This window comes from Xyrauchen texanus, chromosome 39 (genome assembly GCF_025860055.1).
Source record: "Xyrauchen texanus isolate HMW12.3.18 chromosome 39, RBS_HiC_50CHRs, whole genome shotgun sequence".
Taxonomy (NCBI): Eukaryota; Metazoa; Chordata; class Actinopteri; order Cypriniformes; family Catostomidae; genus Xyrauchen; species Xyrauchen texanus.
Window position 1 is genome coordinate 23,942,324 of NC_068314.1, and position 21,501 is coordinate 23,963,824.

At 39.1% G+C, this 21,501-nt stretch overlaps 1 protein-coding gene across 2 annotated transcripts in view; it reads left to right on the forward strand.

The window, feature by feature from the left end:
* Positions 1-21,501, forward strand: part of LOC127632789 (inactive N-acetylated-alpha-linked acidic dipeptidase-like protein 2) — a 373,182-nt gene that overhangs the window by 107,787 nt on the left and 243,894 nt on the right. For both annotated transcript variants that reach the window (XM_052111561.1, XM_052111562.1), the window contains exon 2: positions 7,812-8,310. In XM_052111561.1, coding sequence (XP_051967521.1) covers positions 7,812-8,310 — 499 coding nt within the window. The remainder of the gene's footprint in view (positions 1-7,811; positions 8,311-21,501) is intronic.

Consider the following 21,501-nt stretch of genomic DNA (forward strand, 5'->3'; position numbering starts at 1 on the left):
TAAACAATTTTTTTGAGTTGACTAGTCTAAAAAGTAGCCAACCTTCAGAAAAAAGTCAAAATGTTTATGCGACACATTTAAAATACTTTAAATACATGGTCCGGTGAAAGACGGGACTTGATTCACCTGAGTTAGCTATACTGCCCTTGAAAAATCCCAATCAATGGGAAAATAACTTAAAAGCACACACAGATTTAAAGAGGGCTCATATCTGAAAACATCCTACTTCAAGCCAACGTTTCAGAAATCCACTTCCTGCTCGAAGTTCATAGTTACTTTGCTGAGTTTTCTTGTCTAGTGAGTTGACAGTTTCCTGTGCGTGCCATGAGTGAGAGAGGAAAGAAGCATGCGCAGCCTGAGGTGAAATTAAACATTGTATCTGTTCCAGATATCCTCTTTTTTTATATTTGCAATATTAATTCTATTTAAAATGTGTAACATTAATATGACAGTAATTTAAGTGCAGCCTCTGTAAAAATATAAAGCAAACGTAAAAATTAAAAAATGTTGAACAGTTTAATGGGGAAAACAATTTACCAAATAGTAATTCTAGTGTTGACTAACAGTATCAGAACCATTTAGTTGACTAGTCTCGCACATCCCTATAGGGACCTATGAGAAAAACTTAAGAGTCCCTGGATCACCTAGCCTTAGCTGTTAAGCTTTATGCTCTGCTTAACTGCGCTATTGATTTGCACATAAAGCAGAGAGAATGTTTGGTATTCTACACTCATGTTGTTCTGTCACCACCATTAGCTGCAGAGTGTCTCCATGAAGAGAACTATTCCTCCCATCTGCATTTCATAGAACTTTAATGAATGATTGTTAGTCTGATACTAGCTTTAACTATCTGAGTACAAGCCATGATCAATTTTAAATGGTATAAGCTATATTCCTGCCTTTCTAGTGTCTGATCCAGCATTTCACCCAATACGGGTGGATACAATTTCACTGTTTTGAGCTGTGATAGATGTCCTCAATAACCCAGATGTTGCTGTAAAGACATTTAAAGGAATGTTTGCACTGACTTCCTGTCTGTTTCCTCCTCTTCTTGTTGAATATATTGGACGCAGGTAATAGATTGGATCCTTTAGCTGAGTGCTTTCTCAACAAGTGATTTGGATTTCATTGTTTTGTTGTTTGTCTCACCTGCATATATTGATCTGCATGCACAAATTAAACATTATTGGCATGATTCGTTGCTGGGCAACATTAGTTTCACTGGTTCATTCCCTCTTTTGAAGAATACACAAAAATGTATCTTATTGTACAACAGTCTCTTCATATACGTATACGTCCATAAATTGTGTTTTTTTCACAAATGCTTTTTCAACCTGGTCTAATGACAATTCGTAATAATAGTACGAGATGGTGAAGTTGAACAAGTAAACTCATACAAAATTGTACGACTTTAACTGGTAAAGAGAAAAATAAGCAAACTGACAAACAAATGTATTACATTTATATATGGTCTGCACTTATATAGCGCTTTTTTTAACTTTAGAGGTTACCAAAGCACTTTACACTGTTTCCCAATCACCCATTCACACACACTCATACACCAATGGTGGCAGAGCTGCCATGCAAGGCGCTAGCCTGCCATTGGGAGCAACTTGGGGTTCAGTGTCTTGCCCAAGGACACTTCGGCATGTGGAGTTGTGTGGGCTGGGAATCGAACCACCAGCCCTGGGATTGGCAGCTGACCCACTCTACCAACTGAGCCACAGCCGCCCCTAATAAAAAAAAGTTTAACCCTACAACTGACCATAAAGTCTAACCCCTTATCCAAAGTCTAAACCGAACCATGATTTTAGCAGGGAAATCACTGTTGTGTATCACGAAAGAGAGACCTCGGGATTAAGTGTTCTTTAAATTTTAGAAGTATACAGATAGTACTATTTTCATATGGACTGCTTGTATGTACATAATTCAAATTAATCTCAATGTTGTTTTTTTTTTTAATTCTCCCTCGTGGGATAAACATAAAAGATGTATAAGTGCTGTTTTAACAGAAATTGCTGTAGGAGTCATCAGCAAAGCAATATTTAAACCCTTACAGTATTTTCACCTTGCGGTTTAGGGAAAAACACATCTTGTGGTCTTGTTCAACCTTCTGGTAAATGCCTGTATATTTTATAAATTAATGTGGGGAAGGCCTGCGAGACATGTACCATGTACCCCTGAGGAGGCATATTTTATTCAGAAGTGATATGAAAATAGTGCTTTTCTATGGTGTCTTGGGCATGTATATGCTTTCTGTGGCCTGGCCTATTTCTGCCTTGACTTTATGATGTGGTTCACCTTCTTTGAGTTCAGAATTGTCTTGTAGGGTAATGACGACACATGTCTCTGTAAATTTAGTATAAGTCTAGTTCTGTGAGCACATGCTGAGAACCTTCAGAATTTAATTCCATCAACTCTGACATTGTAAAACCCTTGTCCTTATAAGAACTGTCAGAATTTGGAATCAAATTGTTGTGGGGATTTAAGTGGATGTACTTTCCTTAACACAATTCAGAAATACTCGATAATTCACTTTATTTCCAACATATTCCATTCATCAAACTCTTTGTAATAGAACGTTTTTTGTTTAGTTGCTGAATAAGGGTGGATAATACCTTTCCTTATTAGTCGCAGACTTTGCTTATTATTTTGGACTTGTATGTGTTGGTCCTATGGTCCTATAGGACCAGCAAATACAAGTCCAAAATAATAAGCAGCAACTGGCATGACTGACAGCTAGTTCCATTCCATCTAACTAAGGTAACTGACAAGGTTGTGTCAGAAGTGATGACAGGTAAGCGGGACTACTCTCTGCTCTTTTCCTATTCCTATTTTTTTCTTGTCTTAAAAGAATAGGAAGCCATAGGCAATTTGAGTCAAGACTATAATGCTTTCTTGTACCAGAAGTTTGGTTTTGTTGTATTTAATTAAAGAGGAAACAATACAGATGTCTTGTTAATTACCCACCCTAGCCTCTGAGTGCACATAGAAACTGGTGTATTGTTGTTATTATTGTAGATTTCATGGAACCCTATTATTTCAATGCAATCTATTTTGAATGAATAGTTAAATTAGGTGAATGAATTCTAGGATTAACCTTGTTCAATAGAGATATTGATCAACTTCTCTCAGTGCAAGCAGACAATTTTAAGTTAGCACCTCAATGTGCTCTATGTACTCAATTTGTTTGTGTAACAGCTTGTCACATCCATGAGGTATCTGTAGTACATTGGGGGGTGTTATAGGCACAGTCCATGCTGGATGATTTTTGTGGCAGTAAGGCCAATAATATTCTGGTATCTTCTGATAGATGCCATTTGCCATTACTCTTGCTTTTCCCAACATGCTGTCTTGCCTGCCCCAAGCAGTGCCTGGGCATTCCTCCACTGGGGGGTGACATGATCTACTCAGCCTGTCTATACCTATTCCTGGGAAACATAAATGCTGTCTTGACAGGTTTCATGAATATTGAACCAGATAAATCCAGAAACACAAGGCATTTACTATCCTGGGTCCATTGTTCACAGAGTAACATTATAGTTCCCATCTTAAATTAAACTTTGACAAACACACTTTAGCCAAACGTATGTGGGCGTCCCCTTCTCATTATTGGGTTTGGATATTTTAGTTAAGTCATTGCTAGTTGTCACACAGGGAAGTTGTCAAGGGCTATGTCATAGTAACAATATTATTTGGAGTTAGAAGTCCACTTACATAAATATGTGATTCCTCTAGCACAGGGGTGCTCACACTTTTTTGTGTGATGATCTACTTTTAAATGACCAACTCAATAAGATCTACCAACTAAAAACCACAGTTTCATTTAAAATAAGAAAATGCTTGTTGGGACTACTGCATGTATCCCTACATGGAATTCATCTTCTAATTAATAAAAAAATATATAATAATGTTCAATGTTGATATCATTCAGTTTTAAAACTAAACCCAAAACACCTACAGCACAATAGATTACAATAGCCAGGGCAATTACCTTATTCTGATGATGAGTAAATATTGACCAGGCGAGGTTTTGTTTATTCAGTTGCCATGACAACTAGGTTTGTGCATATGCGCCTTCCAAGGACTTCTGAGAACAGAGTGCGAAATTGCGATGCTACTGCCTGGATTAGCTACTGGCTGATTCCATTCAATTTTGCCTAATCCGGGCAGTAGCATCGCAATTTCGCGCGCTGCAATTTCGCGCTCTGTTCAACTCGTCAAGTGCAAGTCAGACAGAAACTAAAAGAAGGAAAGACATTATATTTATTTGTATTAAAATTTAACGAAAGTACATTTACATTTTGTGGGATCTACCAGCATTGCCTTTGCGATCGACTGGTAGATCGCGATCGACGTACTGGGCACCCCTGCTCTAGCATTTGTTTTCTATGTTTGTTCTGAACACCTCTCAACCCTTTTAAATTAAAATAAATAAATAAATAAATCCCTATTATTTTTTGTTATAGGTCTTGGGTATACAATCAAACCACATTTTATACATTATGGCAAAGGTCAACTATAGTATGCAGGCAGATTTCCACTGAAATGTTTAAAGGTGTCCTTAGGACATGGGTATTTTTCATGAAAATCAGGTCATTACAATATATGTCATTACAATATATGTTGGCCAAAACAATATTTTGATATTTTTGTTTGTTACCTTTTTCCATTTTTGGGATTTTATGAATCATAGTTTGCTTCATAATTGTTTTACTTTTAAAGTGTTGTGATGAGAAGAGGGGAAGGGGGAGATAGGGGGAACATGTGTCTGCCAAAGTTCACAAGAAACCTGCACCACTGGTTTAATGGCAGGTTTCATTGTGACAACTTACTCTATATAGTGTGATAACATACCCCACTATTGGGGCAAGTTGTTACAAAATGTCAATGTGTGTTTACTCTGTGTCTTTTAACTCATTTAACAATATTGGAGTAAATTCTATTGCAGCCAATTCTTTAAGGTATTTTAAGGCTATGAAGAAATTATCTCTTAAAACTAAACTTAACCTAAGAAATATTCACTGACGTAAAGAGTGTGACAACTAGCCCTTGTCTCCCCTATATTTTATTAGAAACTGAAGAACTTAGTGACCCTACAATAATTCTTACAATTTTCAGAGTAACAAAAATGATCTGCATTATAGCTCAATCTGGGAAACATTTTACAGTATAATGCAGCTGATAATGGATAGATTAGGACTACACTATATTTGAATGAGGGTACTCTGCTAACACATTTATGTGCATATGCACATGTTGTAAATCCTGTGGACATTTTGCATGATAATTAGTGAATAAAGCCCACTGTTTTATCAATATTATGTGTGTGATGGTAAACACGGCATGTGAAAAAAGCATATTTTCAAGTTTTATTGAAGTCAAAGATTGTGTATTCCTCTCCACTATAATTGATGGCTCTGTTGGGTAGTCAAAAAGTCATAAAAAAATGTTTCTGGTGACTTAACGTCAGTTTTCTGTCTGTGAGCAAAACATGGATGTTGGAGGAATGGAAAGGAGATGAGGAGAAGAGGTTTAGCGCTGTCCTGAGAGTTTGAAAACCCATATCATTGAAGGAGTCACATTGTAAATGGAGCTCTGGTGCAGATCTCTCAGAACAGCAGCCTGAAATAATGGAAGCTTTGTGGGGCACTTTTCGCTCTGTATTTATTTATTTATTATTTTAAGGGAATCTATTTAAGGTCTGGATAATGGCCCTGTGTGCATTTTGGAATTTCTGGGCAGTTTTGAGTTTTGTTATTATCGATTGAGCTGTTTTGAGTTTGATGGCGGTGTCTGTTAAAGGGATAGTTAAATTTCATGGTTCACTGAGACACTGGGTTCTCTTTTATGAATTTAAACCAACCAAGTCATCAACCTTAATGATCTTTTTAGCAGTAAAATTCAAATTGTGAGCTTGTACAGCCCTTCCAAAATAAAATTCCTGGTTTGTATAGAGAATGGGTTGTGTCCAGGTAAGGAATTCTGGCCACATAGATTCTAAAAAGAAGACAAAGCAATCCTGTTTACACCAATATACTATGGGGATAAGGGGTTAGTTGTCACACTTATTTTTGAAAGTCAGTTTCTGTATACATACACTGTATACATATCTTAAAGTCTTGGCTATAAAAACAAAAAGTAATTATCCATTTCCACCGTTATGGCTCAGGAAAGATATATAGTAAACTAGTGGTGAATTCTCAGGGCCAGCAAATCCTTCTCTGCTGGCCTAACATGCCAAATAAATATTTTCCTCCTTTCGTTCTCAATCACCTAATGTATTTTTGACTGCTTTCCACTCTTAATTAATCTACAAACAAATAGAGAAAAACGTTTATCCAGTCAGAATTAATTCCTTGATGCTTACAAGCGAAGTGTGACAACTGTTTCACAAATTGCATGCCCGAAGCAGCGTGCGACTCTGAGCTCCACCCTCTCAGACCTTCAGAATTTCTACAGAATCCCTCAACACTGCAGTGAATAGGCATCTAAAGTCAGATTGTCAGATTCATCAGCCAATTAGATTGATTTATTGGTTCTTGGTGGGTGTGATCTTTAGGAAATGTCCCGGTGGAGGCTTTCTAGCTGGCCTTGAGTAACGCAATCACACTTTAAGTGATGTACTTAATTTGAAAGCGAAGATGTTCTGCATGCCCGGGTGATTGCTTAATTTATTCAACTTTATTAATATATTTTAAAATATATACAATTTATTAAAGGAGGACTGATTTTCACTTCAAGTATATTGGTAAGTGCTTTTTGCATTGTTATAGCAACATTAGGAGTTTTCTAAGTGTAAATTAGACTGCTTGAGCATTTAGCGTCGGATCAAGTTTTGAAAAGTAGTGCTGCGTTCCATTCAACTCGGAAAGTCGGATTTTCCAACTTCCTACTAGGAAAAGTGCAATGGAATGCATCTTTAAGTCAGCATTACAACTTGTTGGTTCATGCAGAAATTCTAAACTATTACTAAAAAATAATATCAATAAATTAGTTAGTTTCTACATTTCATGATTTTAACAGAAACAGGTGTATAAAACACGGTAAAATATAATCTCTTTTGATAATCGTACACCTGAAGCACAAATGCTAGCGCTGCAGCATTGATCATCAGTTGGGTTGCTAGGAGACATTTCTAATGTCTTCCAAATATCGGGGAATGGTATGCATTTATGTTCGGAGATATCAAGTAGGAATGTCCCACATCCAGCTTGAATGGAACGCAACATAACCGTGTACCCTGATGAAACGAAATGTATAGCAAGCAACATTTAAATCGCAAATATTATTAGATAGCGTTTTCCAGGTATTATAGACCTCCTTGGTAGATTCATATGAAAAATTATGATTTTTGAATGTCTGTTCGGGAGATGTTCATTTCACAATACAGACATGCTGCAGTTAAAATTGCTTGCTTGAGCATTAAGTGCCGTTTCAAGTTCTAGCTTTCATGTGTGGATGTGTTTTTAAAATGTCAATTGGTATTACTAGTTAGCTGTGACATAATGTATGTCCAAAGGAATAGAGTGTTTTATTCATTGTGAATCTGTGTTTTCTTAATGGCATGAATCACACTGAAGGCCTAGACTTTAAATGAATGGCCCGCCACTGTAGTAAACACATGTTGACTTTCTGTGACAGCATGCCCCAGAATATATAACACTTTAGAAAGGGAATATATTTTAATATGCTTTTATCTTAATTTATTTGCAACCTCATTAATGTTATTACAGTGTGTTTTCATAACTTATACCAGTGCTTGCTTTTAAATAAATTCATAATAAATGTGTTTCTTTATGTGTGTACAGTGACAGATATGGCGTACAGGAAGGTACGTGCTGGCCACGGTCCTCTCCATGTGCGAGATCTGGAGAGTGAGGATCTGCATGCAGCTTCTATAGAATTGGAATGGGACATGGAGAAGGAACTGGAGGAACCAGGTTTGGACCGCTTCCAGCTGGAGTGTGTGGAGCATCAGCCTGAGAGCAGCTCTTCTGGTGGGGGCATGGACCCAGATCTCGAACCCATTCAACCCTCTGTCTCCCCCCATGGACGTTTTGAACGTCTTCAGGAGGACCCTAATTACATCTCTCGTTTTAGCCGATCGGTACCCAAAGGTCAGAGGCGGAGTTGGACCTGCCTGGCCAAATATCTGCTAGCAGGGGTGGCTGTGTTTGTTCTGGGGCTGCTCATTGGACGATACTCCTTCAGCAGGGAGCAAAGGAGGGTAGAGCCAATCGCAGACACAGACGTGCTGAAGAAGATAGTTCAGGGAATCACAGCAGAAAAGATCCAAGCCCTGGAGAGGTAAATATGTCCCCCTTTTGTCCATCATTGTCTTATTTAGCTATTATTTTGAATAATGCTGAAAAAATAGGTTGTATCATTTATAGTCAAAATACAGAAATTAGCATTGGCACCTTCAAAAATTGGTTGTCCCTATTTGGCAAAAAAGCATCATGTCTGTCTTAATGAATTTCAGCAAAGAAAATTAACACTGTTTAACAAACAGGTGCAACAATAATCGATTAAAGCTATATCTTCCATGTAAAGTTTATTCTAAGTTTAAGTGGCGTGTGTCAGGGCATTTTGTTGTTAGCTTCTATTTCTGTGTCAACGCACTGTGTAGCCCCACCCACTGTGAAATCTAATTTGTCCAAATTCCTGTTCCACATCGCAGAATATTAAACATTAAATATCTTCTGATTAGCTCTCAATATGTCATGTACTTCAGAAGTTTTGCATTCAGTTTTAGTAGACACATTTCTTGTCATTGGAAATGTGTTGTCATGTCTGATAAGACATGTTACAATGTGTTATAACACAGTGTAAGGAATAGAGGTCTGCAACCCCACCAGGGCCCGATGGGACCAGAGAACCCGCCAGGTTTCGAGTCGGGTTCGGTTCAGTTTTTCAATTAGGAATTCGGGTTCAGGTTTACAATTAATGGAAAAATAAACAGGCCTATAGAACTTGTTTCGTGCATGCGCAATCACACACAGACAAATGCGAACGGACAAATTATTGAAGTTGGGTTCGGGTTTATAATTTGACAGTATTGTTTGGGCCGGGTAGGGTCGTGCCAGATGGTCTCAGTACGGGTCAGGATTGGGTTTCATTTTAAGGCCCGTGCAGACCTCTAGTAAGGACAAGTTTTAACTATAAGTATGTACAAGTTTGCCGTATGGATGCTCATGTGAACATGTGAATATTTTATGTTTTTAAAATACATGTTCATTTTTAGCTGGTCCTTAGAACAGGTACAAGAGAATAAGAAATAAGGTGGATTAGAGAAATGATAATGCAATCAAGTCTTGTAGTGCACTGGAATCTTCTGTTTGAAGACCAAGATACTTCTAAAAAACATTAATGGAGTAAATTGAAGAAATAGTGCTTCAAGAGCATTCCAGCCAGTGAGGGGAAGTGAGCCATTCAGAGGAAACAGATACATGGACAGTCTTTCCTGGGACTGACTCTTTGGGACCTTCATGCCTCATGCCTTTCTGCCTGACAAAAACAGTCCTAAAGCCAAAGTTCTGCACAGCTTATTCCCACTAGTGACAAGGCTGTCATGCTCACTCAGAGCCCAGCTGTGCAGTCTCTGACAGGCAGACTAAAGTCGCAAGCAGGAACTGATGTTAAAATTAAATGCAGACAAACCTCAAGTGATAACACATTGTTTTTGGAGCCAAGGATCATGGCGGGCATGTATAGTCATGTCAAAAAGATAACTTGGTTTCCTCTTAACCAAAACTGCCCAACTCCTGAAACAGGCTTTGCAGTTTTGTCTATTTATAATTTATTTAAGACTGCAGCATCAACTGCTCATTTTATTTCCTTTTTAGAGTGCGGAAAAGCAGGCAATCTTACAATGTGGCGAGGCTGCAAAGGCGAGAAGTCAAAACATTTTGATGGCTTTATTTTCGCACATTCATGTGGGATCTTAAAATTTACTCAGCAGTTTGAGGAAATAAGAATATGTTCCTTAAAATTCACCGCTGCCTCACAATCTACATTGGAAAATGGTAGCCCAGTGAAAGGAATCTCTGTAGTATACCTAGATTAAAGAATATGAGACCAATGCTTGAATTAAACTCCAAATCTCATTGTAAATCTCTTTTTCTCTCATGTTAAGCTGAGGTCTCTCTTCAGTCTGTCTGAGATGATTAGATGGAGCCTAGAAAAGCCTTTGAAGACCTATCCTCACTGGTTCAAATCACATGCTAATAATCTCACTAGAAACACTTCAACCAGCATCAGCGTTGTTTCTCAGAACCATGTCTGAAGTGCACACTACAAGACAAAGCAAGTGTTTTTGTTTTTCCATATTAGTTTATGACAGGGTCTTAAACCTTTTTCAGGCCAAGGACCCCTTGGTGAATAGAGAGATTGAACCAGCACTCCCTGTTACATATTGTATAAAACTGTGTGTTGCACTATAGAAGCCTGGCCTATAATGACTTAAAAAAGTCCTCCTATTCTCTAATCATTTACTCACCCTCGTCTCAATCTCTTATGCATTTCTTTCTTCAATGTAGCACAACCACCATATTTTGAAGGAGATATGATATGAAATCCATACAATGCATGTCGACAGGGTCCATAACTTTCAAGCTCCAAAAAGGACATAAAGGAAACATACAGATGATCCATACAACTTCAATAATTTAAATTGCTATGTTGGTTTCTCTGTAAAATCGGTTACTCTGAGAAAAACAATCTAAAATGTCTTATTTTCTTTGGCCTTATTCACTATAAGTCTTGAGTAAATGATGAGGGAATTATCATTTTTGGGTGAACAACCTCTTTAATTTGATAGCAGACTTTGTTATGGGGCGTATAATGCAAAGCCTTTAAAATAATCATTAATTGACACTGAGAGACATATTTCATTTAAATTGTATGCATACATTTTAATGTGGGAGTAACAAATAAATAGTTAACGGAACTTAAGATTTTTAACTTTAACTTTGATGTTAACTTAATAATATAGACTTTGTATTAATATTTTTAATGCACATTTCCACTTCAGATATGTGTTCGGGTACACCTATGAGTTACACCCCTGCAGTTGAAGACACCTGTTTAATGCCATAAAAAAAGTTTAGGACAGCATTAAGCCAACTATACACAACAAGACTTGCTGTTGTGACTCACAGTCTTGTTGGCCGTCATTCTGGTGCACACAATACACTACAGGACTGTAATGTATCAACCACATGACCATTTGACCATTCGTCCCCAACTGAGCCCACGTGTACAGTGGTATTAAGATGTGTTTACAAGCGAGGCACATCACCGTTACGCCTGGGCGTCTCTCTTGACCACTTGTTCAGATTTCGAGGAGAGGGTCTCTGATTTCTTGAGAACATACATCAATCATTATGTTTATGTATTACTGAATGATAAGAAAGCACAAAAATATAAATTAAATTGTTAAAAATGTTATCTTAATTATTTGCAAACATGACATTTAGAGGAGAAGTCTGAGTAATTTTAGTGCAGTACCTGTAACTAAGCTTCTTCTAATGTTCGTGCATTCACTTTTTTTTTCATACCTTTAAAAACCATCCATTACAGCTGACAAATAGTAACATTCAATCATGATTATACAGTTTTTCAAAACAAATAAATATACAAATAAAAAATCTGTTCCAGTAAAATTAGATTAGTCTACTATTCCATGAAGAAGTGTGTTTACTTCTATTTGCTCTCTAATACTGCTGCGGTAAATAATCGGACCAGAGGCAAAGAAGAGTGGCTCTATTTTGATTGGATTGTGGCAGTACCAACGCAAACCAATGCCAAGTACAGCCATCAGATCAGCTGCTCGGACAACTACCAGATACTTCAGAAAGTAAGGCCCCAGACCTTCCAACACGTTGGAAAAGACTTCTCAATGGTCTATGAGTGGTTTCGTATCAAACTCTCAAACCCCCCATCCTAAGGTTTGCCCTAAGGCCAGACGTGAGAAGGACCATACAAATTACTCAGGACCTCTCAAAGCAGCATTAACTTACAATGTGTCAAAATCTTTACACACAAACTTTTACTCCTAACATGGACAACATCTGCAACACATCGAGTCCATGTTTGTTCACAGAACTGTTTATGTAAATTGCAGTGGTTTAATAAGCACAATAATTCACACAAATTGAACTATGGTGGTATAAATTAATGGAGGAGCAAAATAGCACTCTATCTTCTTTCAGTTTCAGTGAGAGCATTGAATATGGCAAAACCTGATTGGATTAGAAGCTTGATGGGTGTGACACTCATTATTTTTTTATTCACAGAATCAATTAAATTACTCAGAAAAAATTTATTAAAATTAAACACTTCTTGTAAGATTAACCTACAATATATTTTGTAAAAAAAATTGTATATTCATTATAAGTGTTTTTTCATTAATTAAAAATATGTTACCATGACCCTCACTTTAAAATAATTGTCCAGATCATTATTCATTCCTTCATGTTTATGTGGTAACTCTTATTTAATTACTTATGGGTTACCAAAATTATATAAAAAAAAAAAGACCTCCAGCAAAATCTAACATGCAGAAGTTAATAATTTGAAATTAACAGAAGAGATATCCCAAGGAATACACAGGTTGTGCACATTCATCTGTAATGAACTGGCCATGGAGATGGTGTTTGGATCCATGTGCTGGAAGTTTATTAGAACACAAGCAAACAATCCAAATCAGCAGGCAAATAAAGGTAGTCGTTATGCAGGCGGTATAATCCAATAAACCAAAACGACAGTCCAACAAGGCACACAAAACAAAGGAGTATCCAAAAAGCAGTAAATCCAGGAAAACAGGCAATGGTCAGAACAAATAAACAATCAGCTGTAGCAATTGGGTTTATTTGATCATTTCCATTCAGAACACCCAGAGCAAAGTCAGGCTAGGTCAAGGTTGTACTGCTCGTCAGTATCAACGAATGGGAGGGTCCTCAGCTCGGTTGTCACAGTAACTGTCTCGAGTTGATGGCCCTGAAATACTTCCTCCAGAGGCTGCCATGTCTTGGTGTGGGTGGGCAATACAGTGGTAGTCTCTTACATAAACCATCAAGGAGGTCCACGTTCACGTCAGCTGAATTTCTGGCACGACGGATTCTCCTTGGGGCCCAGGGCAAGCTCCTGTCACTCAGGGCAGTTTATATCCCTGGATGCACGTATGTGGGAGCAGATTTACTGTCCAGACAGAAAATACCGAAGGGGGAGTGGAAACTCGACCCAGAGGTAGTGGAACAAATCTGAGTGAGATTTTACAGGGCAGAAGAGGACCTCTTCGCCACTATGAACAGCGCAATGTCTCCTCTACTTCTCCCTGAGTCACCCAGCCCCCTGGGTCTGGTGACGCGATGGCACATACATGGCCCGGAATGTGTCTGTATGCGTTTTTCCCTGGTTTCTCTGCTCCCGGGAGTCTTGGCCAGAGTTCGCCAGCAAGGGTCTTGCCTCTTACTGATAGCGCCGCGCTGGCCGAACAGGGTATGGTTCTCGGAGTTAATATCTCTTCTCGATGACTCGCCTTGGGCGATTCTGAACAGGAAGGACCATCTTTCTCAGGCACAGGGGACAATATTTCATCCCCGGCCCGAACTGTGGAACCTTTCATTGCTTGGCCCCTGAAGGGTACCAACTGAGGTACACAGGGCTTTCTCCTGAGGTTATCGAGACCATTTTAAGTGCTAGGGCTCCCTCCACTTGGAACAAATCTGGGTGAGATTTTACAGGGCAGAAGAGGACCTCTTCGCCTCTATGAACAGCGCAATGTCTCCTCTACTTCTCACTGAGTCACCCAGCCCCCCCCTGTATGCGTTTCCCTCTACTAAAAGTTCATAATGCAGATTCAGTTAACTGCCAGATTGCTTCAGTTCTGGACTTTCTGCAGGAAGAACTGTCAGCAGGCACATGCCCAGCCACTCTCAGGGTCTATGTGGCCGGCATTTTGGCTTGCCACACCTTGATGGACGGGGTGCCCTTTGGGAGGGATCCTCTACTCGCTCGCTTCATTCGTGGAGCCATGCGACTGTGGCCTCCTACTAGGACCAGGACCTCTTCATAGGACTTAGCAATAGTCCTTGAGGGTCTGGTTGAGACCCCCTTTGAACCTCTAGAGTCAGTGTCTGACAGACTTCTGACTCTCAAGATGGTTTTTCTTATGGCGATTACCTCACTAAAGAGAATTGGGGACCTACAGGCTCTGTCTGTTTTGCCAGCCTGTTTAGAGTTTGCCCCAGGAATGACCAAAGCAATTTTTCACCCTCATCTACCTGCCTAAGGTGCCTTTTGCGACCCGTTTTGCAACGCCGGAGTAGCAAAGACTTCACAAACTGTGTCCAGTCTGTGTCCTTTAGACTTATGTCCACCGCACTAGCTAGTGGCGTAAGTCAGGGCAACTATTCATTTGCCATGGGAGCCACAACCGGGGGGTGGCCACCTCCAAGCAGACTATGTCACATTGGGTGAGGGACGCTACTGCCCTGGCCTATGAGGCACGCGCTCAAGCTTCGCCATTAAGTATCACGGCTCACTCTACCAGAGGGCTCGCCTCCTCTAAAGCCTTGGCTAGAGGTCACCCTCTGCAGCATGTTTGTGATGCGGCAGGTTGGTCCTTTCTGCACACATTCATTAGATTCTATAGTTTAGATGTTCATAACACTCCGGGCTCTTATGCCCCAGAGTTGACATCTCAAGATCATGTCTGAGACCTCTCACGTTCTTGTGAGCACACTACACAACCGTAGGGGGTTCGGACAGCCTCAGTGCATTGGCGTGGGTATTCTCGTTCCCAAAGCGCTTCCAGTGCTGCATCAGAAGTGTAGCTTTTTGTAAAGGGAACGTCTCAGGTTACTTAAATGTAACCCTTGTTAACTGATAAAAACGAGATGCTGCGCTTCCCTGCTGCACTGGGATGCCCCGGGACTGCTCTTCAGACAAAATACCTGACGATGCTGTGGTGACACATCTATTTATAGCCCAGCCCCAGGTGCATCCAATGAATACACCGGCAAAGGCTATAAATTCGGTCAATTCATTGACGTGTTACACACATATTCACAGCTGGTCACTCACATGAAGGTGTTCCCAAAGCACTTACAGCGCAGCATCTCATTACGCTTTTATCAGGGAACAAGGGTTACATTTAAGTAACCCGAGACGATTTATTAATGACATCCAGTATTTAAATAAAAAAAAAATTTGTGAATATTATACTATTGTTTTTGTATCCCAGCTTAATACACAGAGAATTAAATGAATTTGTAAGTTTATTCTCCCAAAAAAACACAAAATGTGTTCAGTTTTAAAGTAATTGTTTTGCTGTTTCTGTGGCACAAAATTACTCATTTAACTGAAGCTCTTGTTTTTTATAATCATGATAAAAATGCATAATAATCTAATTTTGTCAGCATTTGTTGAACAGAAGCCAGCTGTGTATATGTATATACATGTATAGCCATAAGTGTCAAAAAAACTGATCTAATCATAACCTTCAGCCTCCCTGGAGCAGTTATCACCTTTCCTCAATATGATAAAATTATTCCCACAGAATGACTTTCATAAAGTGAGATAAACTGTCCTCATCTGTAAGGAAAATATGGAATTCCTCTCATTTTCACGTAGACTGGAAACCTTGAGAAATAACGTATTCTAGAACACCCATGACATTATGATTGAATGCTTGTGAATAAATAGAACTGCATATCGTCATAGGAATATTGTGCCCAACTTTAAGAATTGCAGCAGCCTGCATTACTTCTGTCAGAAAACACCATGGGAATTGAATTATGATATAATTGGTGTCAACATGTTCCATTCTCGAGATATAACAATGCTATTATTGTGTGACAGAAGTATCAACAATTGCATGTTTGCTGCTGCGAATTATTGTGTGTAAAGAGGAAATGAAATAAGAGAACACACAGATATGGCCGGCTAGTATTTGCCAGAACAAATGTGTATGGGTAATAAGGCTTGGCGACTTTACTGCAACATTATCTCATTTATATAAGGGTTTGTGGTCTCTCAGGTCTACCTTGCAGTTTGCAGAGTCTGCAATGGGCTTTTCTCTGAAGGCTAAGTCCCATCATTAGTATATGGATGCAGCAGTATAGCAGAATTTATATTCCCTAAGGAGGAAATCAATATTAATAACTGTGCGGTCCAACAGCCATCTAATAAGTAGCACAGTAACCTCTTCCTACTGTCAGTTCCAGGAAATAAGATGCTGGTCTCTCCATGCTTAAGGTGGAGATAAACTCAAACAGACAGCTGAATTATGGTTAATATTTGTGGCTTTTGCTCTTTTTCACATGGTAGATTTGTATTCGGCTGTGATATGGGGCCCCCTGATGTCCGGGGCCACATGCAATTGCATGTTTTGCAAGGTGTTTAACACAGCTACTGTCCATGCTTAACCACAAACCTACAGTATATATAAAACCACAGGGAAATGGTTGATATCAATGTAGTTCAATTCTAACCATAAGCTCAAGCAGAAAACTCTTTATGAGGCCATTCACAGCACATTTTAACATTCCATCATCTGCGTTCAACTTTTCACACACAGCAAAACAATTTCAATTTTAAAACAGTGGACACACAGTACTGAGCTGGGGGTGGAACAGCATCTCAAGTGTATTGTTTTCATTAGCAACATTGTATGGGCATTAATGCACCTACAGTATAAAACCTTTTCTTCAATTCCAAACCTGTATAAATGTCCCTTAACGCAAACCCTTAAGCAAACCCTACAACCTAAATGGTTTGTTAGAATGTTGTTCTTTCTTTGGCAAATCATATTAATCCTCAAGCACTTTCTGATGGAAACCAAGTATCCTAGAGCCTTAGTCAATTCATGTGTCTTGATCGATCAAATTGCTATTCAATTAGAGTGTTCTCACTTTGAATTTGGCAACAGTAGGTTGAAAGTTTTGCTACTGAAATCAGTCTGTGCCAAAGCTGAAAGTGTTGTTGATCGTATGGGCATGCATGAGTTCCAATTTAGAGGTGAAATGTCCTCAGTGTCATGCCAAAAGCAATATTTTAATTGTAATGATTGTACTTATAGTTACAGTCAACAGGAATGCACATTTTATTAACTCTACCCCTAACTCAAACACAAACCCTTAACCTAAATGTCAATGAAGTAAGATGTAATTTTAGAGAAAATTTATTCTCCAAATCATTCTCATTATAGATTATGTGACTGTAATCATTTCCTGGTTTCCATGGGACCAATACCGATGTCTTTGATACTGCTCGCACAATAATCAGTAACACTAGAGTGAAATATGATCACATCTGAATTGATGCAAACATGTCTGATAGGGATGTCACTTGAATTTGGTTGATACAAGGGTACATGAACTTTCGAAAAGGAACATGTCGATTTCCCTTGTGATCATGTTGATTATTGGACAGTCATCAAGGCGAGTTCAAGATTCGTTTTCTCTCACGAGAATCATAGAAGAGGCAACGAGCACCCAGGAGGTTGTGCTCACTGCAAAAACATAGAATATTGTAGGCCATTGCTATTTCAAGGGGTGACACGCTAGTCTGTGTTCACATGTGGATGTGCTGTTTTCAGCTGTTTCGAGTGGTTCATGAGCATTGTGAAGGCAAAGTACTGCAGGTTCACCCATTCATGCAATTCCAAACATTTTAAGCTGCCTAATGTTATATTACAGATCTAAAAACATGACACAGCATAAACTTAGGAGTGGACAGCATTTCACCAGATTTGTAATAAGGAGACTGTAGTTTGACACTGGAAACCAATATTCATTTGGTTAGGGTTACACCAGCTGTAAGTTCTCACGTAAGATAGGTCATAAAGTTCACATTAAGGGTACTAATAGTTCGTTTGTAACTAAGTCAGTGCTTAATTTGGTTGCACCACATGTTCTTATGGCAAGACTTAACCAGTAGGTCGTACAGGTCTCCATAAAGTAACGTGTAGTCGCATAATGTAACGTTTACCTGTATTGATCCAATAAGCAGCCTTCAAATTTGTACACAGAAGTGTTAAAAAGCTGTGAACTTCAATTTGGTCTTGTTATGGTTGATGTTCAAACCTTGTTTGCTCATGTAACTGTCAGCTGTAATAAATTAAATCCCCATTAAATTATGATATGTAATAAAAATAGATTTGATAAATAGCATATTTGCCCTTTGTAAAAATCAATATATAGGATCAGTATCTAAAATAAATAAGGGGTGATAAATAAATGCTAATACAACAGGCTGTAAAAATAGACATACATTTCAATATCCTATATATACTTTGAATGTGTTGAAACTTGACACCGGGTGACGCTTCCTGAAAAGGTCTAGGTTACTGTTGTAACTTGCATTCCCTGATGGAGAGAACGAGACGTTGTGTTGAATGAAGCGACACTCTTCAAGGCCTCGGTTACCTCTGAACTTGAGAAAAAGCCAATGAGAAATTGGCAGACAGAATTTGCATGTCCCTCCCCCCGGGTATATAAGGAGGGAATCGTGCATCTGTTTAGTCAGGTTTTGCCCTGAGGAGCTGAGAATAAGGTTTGGCCATTACAGTGGCTTGGTTCAGCATCATGGCAGGGGGGGCTCAACGTCTTGTTCCCTCCATCAGGGAACGGAGGTTACAACAGTAACCTAGACGTTCCCTGTCTGTTGCTCACTCGACATTGTGTCGAATGAAGCGACGCTAGGGGTCCCTATTCAATCACGCCATGCACTGAACTGTGTACGTTAGCTGTTGATGCAGGAGCGGGCAGGCAGTTGCATGCCAAAGCAGCAGGCTCCATCAGACTGCACGTACCCCAACACCCCATAAAAAGTCATAAACTTTTTAGGTTCCCGGTATCCTGAAGGAGGGGAACAAACGACATGCCAAGCATGGGAGCAGGCTGCGGGGCCGTTTAGTACTATAACACGCATCGGTGAAGGCGTTCTTTTCCAACTCCTATTCTTTCAGGGGGAAAAGACCCATGGAGACCACATCCTGCCCAAGCTGGAGTGAGGTTAAGTGTGGCGAATACGTCTCATGGGTTTTCAGGCCACAGCACAATGTTTTGGCAGCGTAAGCAACGGGGGACGTGAGATGGGGGCATCAGCTTCCTGCAGGAAACAACAGACAATCATGGCCTGCAGGGCGGAGACAGCTTGAGGGGCCACTCCGCCATCGAGGGTAGTGAGAGCGGAGGAGCGAGGAAGCCGGTTTCGGGCAGTTAAAGGTTCCCTCTACGGCTTTGTGAACTCGTCATGCACCTCCGAGAAGAAAGGATCCGGGGGGCGTGCTCACGGAACCCGAGGAACCAATCATCTAGCAGTTAGGGGTGAGGGGGGGAACTTGCTCATGGTGGCTCGGGAAAGCATAGCGTACAGCTGTGCATCAGGCTCAGACTGGATGAGCAGACCCGAAGGTGGCAGCTCAGTCGAGTCATCAGCATCAGATGCCACTGTCACGCTCTCCGATGCAGTGGCAAAATCATCATAAAGCTTGCGGTTTCTGAGGGAGACATCAGACTGGATGTGCCGCTTCATTCGACACAAGGAGTGAGCAACAGACGGGAAACTGCACCATTAGAACTGTTTCATGCTGAAGAGTCCCTTAAAAGTTTTTTTTTCTCTCTTTTTATTGTAAACAAGTGTAAATATCAACATCATTATATATGTCGAAAGGATTGCAGCCTGTCATGCAAAACATGAGCTCATTGATGTCATTAAATGAGTCTGCTTTTTTATTCCATCAGTTACACCTGGTCCGAGGCTGCTGAAAATATTTAATGGTGCAACACTCAAACATTTAGTAGTGTGTAAATAGTGACTTAGTGCCCATTTACTCAACAACTAGGCTAAGTTGTAACATACATATAGCTGGAGCAACCAGGCCCTGGATTAAAAAATATAAGTGAGTCAAGTTGTAGTTTTGCAAAAGTATTAATTTACAATGTCTTGTGAATGTGTTGCGCCAATGTTGTGCAGACATAAAACACAAAGTTACTCATAACTTTTAGAGCTCCTTAGCTCATACACAGAAAACACCATCATGAAGGTCGCATGCTCTGTTTGTAGCACATGACAGTGAGCAGGATGCTAATTCACATTGTAGTACAAGGCACAAATACACTACATATTTATTTAATAAAATAGCAGCCTTTTTGCAGTTTAATAATCACTTTTAGTCACATATCAAATGGCTTTTCCGGATTGAGAAGCTTCCCCAAAACACTTCCAAAAAAAAGCTCTGCCAAAATAAAACCTCAATTTAAATTGATAAAAAAGGTAAAATAAGACAGATATAGATCACTACTGTATAGTTATGTACATAATATTCACTTTAATACTAGTACTAATAAGAATAACAACAAATCAATAGTAATTGTATTATATGTAAGCAATATCTGTTATGCTCTGTTATGCTACAATTTATTTGACAAAAATAACTCCAAAGTTGAATTGTGGATTGTGCTGTGAGGTTCTTTATAAAAGCACTTCATTTGATTAAAATTAATGGAATATCATGTTGAAAATTAATTGTTATATTTTCATTTGAATACATTTTTAATGAATACGTTTATTTAAACACCGTTTTGATGACAAAATTGAAATACACTGTTGAGGTGGAATTCAGAAAAAATAAAACCCAAAAACATGTATCGGACTCGGTATCGGGGAGTACCAAAAAGGAAGTATTGGTACTTGTACGTATGTACCGGGACATCCCTAGAAATATTGTTCTTTTATCACTGTATTTGTGCATATAAATTATATTTTTATATTATAAATTAAATACCATTCTTCCTTGAGTTTATTTGGAAATCATGCATTCATTATATTTAGGTATATTTTTATTTCATTATACATTCTGAATATACTTGGCTACAATGGCTGTTAGAATTTTCTTTTAAATTATGATAAAAAAACAATTTATGTACAGTAATTTCCCCCGGTTGTACGCCAAAAGGGGCCCCGGGATAGATGGTTGCCCGGGGCCTCAGAATTCGTAACCTCACCTCTGAGCAGAGAGTTCGGGATATAATTGTTTGAGAATGCTGTTCCATGACCAAGACCCAAACAATTCTCAACAGTATTTTGAAATTTCAGTGTGTGGTCAGAAGACTGTTAACCACAGCAAAGTAGAATTAATGCACACATACAAGATGATGGAAATTGCCAGGTTAATAGGTAATCATTTTATGACGGATGGAAGATTTTTACCAATCTGTAAAATTGCTCTAAATGAATCAGAATGTTTTTAGTGATACACAAATAACCCCAAAAACAAAAATGATTGCTTGATGCTTTGCTGTACCTACTAAATTATATAGTAAGCCCTCGCATATCTCTGGCACAACAGTGCAATTGATTTCCAGTGTAGCTACATTTTCAAATCTATTTCTTTGGTATGACGCAGTAGAGGAGCAATGACAATGCGCCAAAGCATAAACTATCCCTTTAATTTTTCAGACCTTGTGCAGTGTGTTAGGAGGTGTACTT